General features: G+C 36.7%; 1 protein-coding gene across 1 annotated transcript; it reads left to right on the top strand.

Annotated features, from left to right (window-relative positions):
• The first annotated feature begins 2,758 nt into the window (after positions 1 to 2,758).
• On the top strand, positions 2,759 to 8,440 carry LOC133870435 (phosphate transporter PHO1 homolog 1). Its single transcript, XM_062307561.1, has 14 exons — positions 2,759 to 3,289; positions 3,413 to 3,713; positions 4,033 to 4,444; positions 4,558 to 4,606; positions 4,703 to 4,774; positions 5,092 to 5,221; positions 5,796 to 5,916; positions 6,005 to 6,254; positions 6,357 to 6,461; positions 6,619 to 6,663; positions 6,788 to 6,940; positions 7,228 to 7,506; positions 7,834 to 7,970; positions 8,091 to 8,440. Exons 1-14 carry the CDS (start codon positions 2,975 to 2,977, stop codon positions 8,179 to 8,181), a joined length of 2,460 nt encoding a protein of 819 aa, XP_062163545.1. The 5' UTR covers positions 2,759 to 2,974; the 3' UTR covers positions 8,182 to 8,440.
• Positions 8,441 to 8,811: the final 371 nt, after the last annotated feature.

Genomic DNA, 8,811 nt, shown 5'->3' with positions numbered 1-8,811 from the left:
TATATATATATATATATGTTGAGTGTTTTATGTTTTGATTTATTGTTAATGTTTTTGTTTTGTAAATAAAAACCAAAAGCGGGAAACTCCGCTTACCCCGTAAATGTTATGGTCTTTGCAATGTTAACCTCTAATTATCGAAAGTTGCAACGTCTATATCCCATTTTTTAACTCATTTTAATTACACCCATACGGTTTAGGGTTTAGGGCCAAGCCCATGGCTGGCCGTGGATTAGCAAGGAACTTTTACTTTTTTTATTTTATTTAAAAAATGAGAGCATTTTGGACATTTTATCATTCCTATTAACAAGAGTGATATTGCATAGGCTAAAACATAAAATACCGATATTACAACTTTTGATAATTTGAAGTTAACATCGTAAAGTTTTTCCAGACAAATAACAGAAAACAAGAATTTTAACAAATCGGTGACTTGTGACGATCAATTATATAGGGAATAGCGAACCAACACCTTCATTAATTTTGAAAACTGGCCAAAAAAAGAAAAAGAAAAAAAAAAAAAGGATAAAGATAATGGGCTAATGTCAAACATTGATCTGGATAATGTGGGATAATTAATCACTACCGGTAATGGAATTTCCTTCTTGATTAGCAATGATGGTACATACTGTTTTATTTCTTAAATTTCCATTATTTTTTGTTCCCATTTCGGTTGGAGTGGAGCATACTATTATACAGTACAACTTTGACGTATTGCCACTATCCAACATTCAATTCCCTTAAGATGTCAATGCTTGGGTTTGTCCTTTTTTAGTGGCCATCTTGAGACTTTGAGCGATATTTTTTTGAACTGTAATTTGGCTAAGTATTGTTGGGGTCTTTCTCCTTGGTCTTTCAATATTTCATTTTTCTCTTCCAAGCCTATCTCTGAGTAGATTATGGCTATTATTTATCCCTCTAATAGGCTTGGCATTCCTATTGCTGAATTTATGAAGTTTCAACTTTTTGCAGCAACCGTTTTGAATCTCATTTGGCTGTCGAGAAACAAGGTTATACATGAAGCTATTCAGCCTAATGCAGCTAAAGTTTTTCAACAACTTCAGTTCACTTTGGACTCTCATTACTCGGCTTGGCAGGCCATTGCTCTTCTTTCTCTTTGGACTCTTCCTTGTTACGGGTTTCTCAAATGTAATTTTGATGTGGTAATTCGAGACAATTTCGCTTGACAACTACTGTTATTAGTAATTCTAATGGGAAATCATCCTACCTGTCACCCAAAAGCTTTCTAACACTGATGTTCTTATAGGATAAGCTTATGCTGCTCTTCTTACTACTCAATTGGCAGCTTCTGTAGGTATTGGGAATTTTCTTCTTGAAGGAGATGCTCTGCTTGTGATCCTTGATGTGAATCAGCCCCATATCTTTTCTTCTTGGCATTTTGCTCCCTATATTTCAGATATTAGATTAAAATTCTCTTTCTTTCAAAGCTGGAATGCTTCGAAAGTTTCTAGATGTGTGAATCTTCATGCACATGTTTTAGCTAAATGGGCCGCTACCCAACTTGTATTTGGTAGCATTCCCACAGGTTCTCCCATTCTTTCTTCCATCAGGATCAAGAATGGAATAGATCATCTCTCGTAACATTTTCCCTATTCAATTGAAAAAAAAAAAAAAAAATTCCCTAAAATTAAATCAATGGGAAATTGGCACTTATACCTCAATTGTGAGAGTAAGTTATATACTAGGTTCTTATTTCTTGACGAGATGGTATCTATCAATTCTTTGATTTTTTTTTTTTATTATTATATTTTATAACAATAGTTGATAAAAGGGTTGATGGACACGATCGCATCAACCTAGTAAAATGGGGAGGAGAATGTGATGAGGTGTACTCTATATAGCCTTTCTCCAATTTTATTGTCATTTCAAACTTTAAAAAGTTACAACTAACCTCTCAAACTATTAACTCATTTTATTAGGGTTTTTGGTTAAATTAGACATACACACGTGACCCAAAATAATGATAATGCCTTTGGGTTAGGTTAAAAAAGAAAATAAAATACTTGCAACAAAAAATTAAGGGCATTTTGGTATTTTCACACATCTCACGGGGCTATAATGGATATTTTGCGTGTTTTCCGTATGAGTTAACAAAAAATTATAACAGTGAAAGTTAATAGTTTGAGCGGTCAATTACAAATTTTTAAAGTTTGAAGGGACATAGAAAAATAGAAACGTAGGTAAGTTTTGTTTTGGGGGGGGGGGGGGGGGGGGTGTTGTTCAAGTAATGTAGTTTCCCCTTAAATCAAATTGTTCAAACAATGATGAATTACTAATGTCTAATGATTTGTAACATCGATATGTAGAGATCTTGGAATATATATACATATAATATACATTTGATTCCTACTTTACACGGCAAAACAAAGGCATGCATGGTTATTAAGTGAGTTATCCTATTTGAGTGGAAATCAGGCTGGTCTAATTAGAAGCCGTCTATGTGTTCTTATATCTTATTTAGCCAATAATTAAGCTTCTTTCAGAAATGAGCAGCCCTTGACTAACTAATAGGACATTGCTTAACAAGAGCCTAAAATGCCCTTGATCATGTGCTTTACTTATTGTGGAGCAGCAGGCTTTTTAATTTGGAAGTAAATTAAAGAGGCATAACCAAGAAAGTTGCTTAATATTGGCAAATTATGCCTCCTAAAAAAGCCATTTCTTTTTCATGCAGTATACAAGTAGGCTTGGCCCCACTCAAATCTACTTTAAATTCCCACAACCCCATTTGATCAAATCAAAATCCTCATTAAGAGAGCATGTTCGCAGAGAAGTGGTCACATCCGGTGCCGGTTAGGTGATTTCCGGCGAAGCTGACCACTACAGCTTTCAAGTGGGGCGAGCATAGGGCAGTAGTCGTATAAGTGCAAAGGATATTTTAGAATGTGCTGTCGAGCATCAGTACGAGCGCATGAATTGATTCTTCATCCTGCCTTTTCCCTCTCCATAAATAATGTCATCATGGGCTTCCATTGATACTCACTCACAAGGCTACACACATCATAAACAAGAACTCCCTTTTCTCTCGGAAAGCAATCCACAAAGAGAGATGGTGAAGTTCTCAAAGCAGTTTGAAGGTCAGCTTGTTCCTGAATGGAAAGAAGCTTTTGTTGATTATTGGCAACTCAAGAAAGACCTCAAACAAATCCATCTCCCTAACAGTGATACCACACCCACCACCACCAAGCAACAAAATAACTCCTTCTTGTCCTCCCTTAGGAACTTCTCTTTATTTGGCCATCAACATAGAAACCATGGAGCAATTCAAGTATTCTCTCTCTCTCTCTCTCTCTCTCTCCTTTTACGAACTGCATATACACTACTGTTTGTTTATTGTGAGATCATCATTAATATGTATATGGACTAATTAATGTGGTCTATCTCCTATCAGGTTCATAAGAAACTTGCATCATCGGCAAGTAGCGGAGACATGTATGAGACTGAACTCCTGGAGCAATTTGCTGATACTGATGCTACCAAAGAGTTCTTTCATTGCTTGGACTCCCAACTTAACAAAGTGAACCAGTTCTTCAAAACAAAGGAGAAAGAGTTCTTGGAAAGAGGGGAGTCCTTGAAGAAACAAATGGAGATTCTGATTGAGGTGACGACAGCATTCGAACAACAACGGGGCAAAGGAGCTATTGCCCAGGACTCCTCCGAGGATGCCTCTATTTCATGCACCATATCATGCGGTACATAAATCAACTCTGTCTCTTTCAACTGCAGTACTGATGACAATGATAAAAAGAAAAATGTGTTTCAACTTCGATTCATTCCTGTTATTTAGTAAGCATAAATCATGTCCATCTTTCAATTAAGTCCATATCATGCATATCATGGTATAGTCTATAGAAATGCATTCAAACACATACGCGTACGTATACATATCATAATATGCTCAACATAAGTTCTGTTGTGATCTATTTCATGATTTTTCACCCTTTTTCGCATCGAAACAATCTTGATGATCATATATAATTTGTACCTCAATTTTTCCTTACTTGGCTACAGAAGAGGAATCCGTGAAGGACAGAACAGAGCAAGAGCAGCAGCAAGAGAACAGAGCAGATGACATGGAAAGAAATGATATGCCATCTACAGACGACTCTCCTAGATCATTCAACTCGGGAAAATCGATGCTGATGAAAAGAGAAGATGGAAAAATGAGGACACTCTCGGGGCGTGCTTTTAATTGCCAAGGAAAGAGCTTGAGGATAAACATTCCTCTGACAACACCCTCTCGTACCTTCTCGGCAATTAGTTATTTAGTTTGGGAAGATTTGGTGAATCAGTCTTCAAAAAAGTGCGGTCAGGAAGGCAGTAAACTCCATGTTAATCGAACAAAGTTGCGTCATGCAGAGAAGATGATTAAGGGAGCTTTCATTGAGCTCTATAAAGGGTTAGGCTATCTCCAAAATTACAGGTATAATACTCTTTAACTCCGAGACCAAAATATCAAAAGGAAAAAGAAAAAAAAAAACACCATTGGATTTTCATTTCAGTGATTATCTTACATGTTCTCCACAATGATTGCAGGAACTTGAACATGCTCGCTTTTAGTAAGATTTTGAAGAAGTTTGACAAAGTAAGTGGGTGACTCTAATTTTTCGTTAAATCTTCCATTTTGATTGGCATATGTTAAAGAAATTAAAAGGGATTTACTTGGTTTTTTTCTTTTCAGGTCACCGGAAAACAAGTTCTTCCTATTTATCTTAAAGTAGTCGAGAGCTCCTATTTCAACAGCTCAGACAAGGTAAATCATCAAACCAAATAAAAAGGCACCAACTGATATGTCTTTTTCGTATCATGCTTTCTATGGTAAAGAACAAACTTGAATGATATTATGATTGGATCATGTTAAGGTGTTGGCCACCATCTATCATTATATTTCATCTGAAAAATTTGCCGACAATGACAAGTGGCCACTGATCCTATATTTCATGTCTGCACTTGCACACGAGGGATAGCCTCATAGATTCATCTAGATGGAACTTAGATATGCTTGTCTGACACTTACAAGCGTTTGAACAGAACTGTTTATAATTTTCTAAATAGTCCCAGAAATGACAGGTCATAAGCCTAGGAGATGAAGTTGAGGAGCTTTTTATCAAGCATTTTGCTGAAGAAGACCGACGAAAGGCCATGAAATACCTTAAGCCACAACAGCGTAAAGAGTCGCACTCTGTTACCTTCTTCATCGGTAAGTTAATTCCTAGCAAATTCTAAAATAACAAAAAAAAAAAAAAAAACATTTTGAAGTGACATTATTTGAGAAATCAACCATTCAAAGTATACATGGACCCACTAGTACTCCACTAAGCTTTGAAATGAAGAGCAGTGGCTGGTCTACTTTTTTGGGTGGGTGATAAAAGCACACACCCCATGCTACGCTGTTGTTATGTTGGAGACAAATTTGACTGTTCTTGAACCTTAAAAAGCTCATCAACACCTATAGGGCAGTACAACATAGTTTCCTGAGTGTGGTACCATGTTTGCTGCATGGACATCTCGAAATGAGAGTCAGTACACATGTATGACGTATGCTATTGACACTAGGACTCCATGACTTGCTATGAAACACCATTAACTTCCCTGTAATTTTTTCAAATGTATATTGTTGCCGTCCACCATAGCTTTGTACTATGGCCCTGGCCCCTGCCCACATAAAGTTTGTTAAAGATAAATCTTATTGTTTGTTCTAAATCAATATCTATTAGTATAAGATAAAATTGATACAATTTATTAATAAATCTCTTCAAATATAATATATTCAGGGCTATTCACTGGATGTTTCTTGGCGCTTTTTGCCGGATATGTTATCATGGCTCATGTTAATGATGTGTACAGAAGGCAGTCACAACCAGTTTACATGGAAACAGTCTATCCTGTACTCAGGCAAGTACCCCCCTACACAAGATTTTCTTAGAACACTGCATTATATGTGAAAGGCGGCTGACAGAACAAACTTACCACATTATTGCAGTATGTTCAGCCTACTGTTTTTGCACTTCTTTCTGTATGGCTGCAATGTTTTCGCGTGGAGAAAAGCGCGTATAAACTATAGCTTCATCTTCGAGCTATGCCCCACCAAGGAGCTTAAGTACAGAGATGTGTTCTTGATCTGTACGGCCTCAATGTCTGCTGTAATGGGGGTCATATTTGTTCATTTGGCACTAGTTACAAAAGGATATTCTAATGCCCAAGTCCGAGCTATCCCCGGTCTTCTCTTATTGGTAATTTCTTGATCTCAATGCAAAGAAGAAAAGACCTTTATCTGTTCAATATTTTTTGGTACGGATAACAGACCATTAATTTCAACATTTCCTGCATGTCAGATGTTCTTGCTGTTACTCGTGTGCCCCTTCAATATTGTCTATCGATCGACCCGTTACTGTTTCCTTCGTGTGATAAGGAACATCATTTCATCACCACTCTACAAGGTACTGCATACTCCAACATTTCATCATCACTATGTCACATAGATCGTTCTGAGAGGCTTATTCATCATGGAAATGGAATCAAATGCGGTCATGATAATTCCTATGAAGATTTTGTTCTGAAAATCATACTCTAATTCATTTATCTTATGGTCTGTAGGTTGTCATGCTGGACTTCTTCATGGCTGATCAACTTTGTAGTCAGGTTGGTTTCATTACTAAACAAGAGCAACAAAACTAGGGAATGTTAATTAGAAGATCTAAATGCTGATTAAGATACCCTGTATCTCAAAAATCTATAACGAAATGCCTTTATTATTTTTGAATAGGTTCCAATGCTCAGAAATCTTGAATATGTGGCGTGCTACTATATAACTGGGAGCTTTAAAACTGAGAACTATAATTATTGCATGAGGGCCAAGCATTACCAGGATCTTGCTTATGCAGTTTCCTTTCTACCATATTACTTGAGGGCAATGCAGGTACACTATTAACCACTCCAGTTCATTTCCTAAATTAATTGCTTGATTTTCACAAATTTTCTCACGTTATCTGTTTAGAATGATTTTTTTCTCCAAATTGTGTTGGAGGACAGCTGACATCTGTCCTTAGAGCAGGATCCACGTGAGAATGAAATGTTCTAAGGACAAATATCAGTTTAATAGACTAGATTGGAGGAAAGCTTTCTCCAAATGTAAATCTGCCATTTTCTTTTTTCTTTTTTAATTAAAGCATAATTGATAAAGATCCCACTTAATTGAAATTGCAGTGTGCTCGGCGATGGTTTGATGAGGGACAGACAAGCCACCTTGTCAACCTAGGCAAATATGTGTCGGCAATGTTAGCAGCCGGAGCCAAGGTGGCCTATGAGAAAGATAAAAATGTTGGATGGCTGTGTCTTGTTGTGGTCATGTCCAGTGCTGCAACAGTGTACCAATTGTACTGGGATTTTGTAAAGGACTGGGGTTTGCTACAAATGAATTCCAAGAACCCCTGGCTTAGGAATGAATTAATGCTTCAGAGAAAGATGATTTACTACTTGTCTATGGTATATACTGTGGCCCTTTTCTCTCTTTCTTAGCAAATTTTAGTAAAAGCCAATGCCCCATGAGCCATTGGCATACAGTTGCCACCTCCAATCAATTTGTCTATTTTAAGATTATGAAGATAAGACACTACAAGGTGGACAATGAACATATTCTTAACAAAAACACAGATAACGACGTTTTACAACTTAAAGTAAGATTCTCGATCTAGTCCATTGAAGACAAGATAAGAACGGAGAATTAAAGTAGATTTCTTTTTTGGGTTGCAACATTTGGCCCTTCCATTTTCAAAACAACAATTGAGTGATACTCTTTGGTATGTCATGCAGGGGTTAAACATGATTCTCAGGCTTGCTTGGTTGCAAACTGTTCTCCATTCAAGGTTTGTACATGTTGACTACGGAGTCACTGCCCTATTTTTAGCAGCCCTTGAAGTCACTAGAAGGGGGCTGTGGAATTTTTTCAGGTAATATGCAGATCCTTTCATTTCTATTTTTTCAGCATACCGTTTTGTGCACAATGATTTTAGGATTGAAATCATATATTATCCTTCTGCTCTAATGAAGAATTTGTTCCGATGGTTCAGGCTGGAGAATGAGCATCTAAATAATGCAGGCCATTTTAGAGCAGTTAAGACGGTACCACTTCCTTTTCATGAAGTGGACGAGGAAGACTGATGCCCATTGGCAACAGTTGCAATGGAATTTGATTCGGGATCATAAATGTTTTTCGGACAAACACATCCAAGAGCAACCTTGTTGTCCTCTCTCAAGTTGATGTTGAAAGACATGCATCAACATTCTTCATATTGTTCATTGGAATGTGGGAACAAGGACCAAGGTTCATACTTGTATACAAAATTTTTATTCAACAATGAAGAGAAAAGTAATGCAAAAGCACAGCTGTGTTAATATCTAGCTGATGCCTTATTACAAAGGATTGTCTCTCTTCTGCTGACATTCTGCCCTGCTTGAAACAGCCTTTCCTTCTGGGGACAAATTTGGCACCCTGCTAATACTGTTGTGCAACTAATTTGCATAAAAAATAAAAAATAAAAAAATTCCCCATGTAGATTGTTTTCTAATGGTTATACAGTATGCTGATAAAACATGAGCAGTGCAAAAAGAATCCAGACATGTTCCTATGAATAGACAAAAATTGTAACACCGGATTGTTCACTTCTTAAATGTCTTGTGCATGCAAAAAAAAAAAAAAAAAAATTACAAAATAAGCTCATTTTGAGATACCACTGACCACACCACAAAGAAGAAAGTAAAACATTCTGATTTGTTATGGAACCAAACAAA

The sequence above is a fragment of the Alnus glutinosa genome, chromosome 1 (genome assembly GCF_958979055.1).
Source record: "Alnus glutinosa chromosome 1, dhAlnGlut1.1, whole genome shotgun sequence".
NCBI classification, from domain to species: Eukaryota; Viridiplantae; Streptophyta; class Magnoliopsida; order Fagales; family Betulaceae; genus Alnus; species Alnus glutinosa.
The sequence above is the reverse complement of the archived record's forward strand: the minus strand, read 5'-3'. Positions and strand labels throughout refer to the sequence as shown.

Coding starts and splice junctions, on each gene's coding strand:
- LOC133870435 (XM_062307561.1), top strand. CDS start 2,975: ATGTCATCATGGGCTTCCATTGATACTCACTCACAAGGCTACACACAT. Junction 4,607..4,702: donor TTTTGAAGAAGTTTGACAAA/GTAAGTGGGTGA, acceptor TTTTCTTTTCAG/GTCACCGGAAAACAAGTTCT. Junction 5,917..6,004: donor ACAGTCTATCCTGTACTCAG/GCAAGTACCCCC, acceptor ACATTATTGCAG/TATGTTCAGCCTACTGTTTT.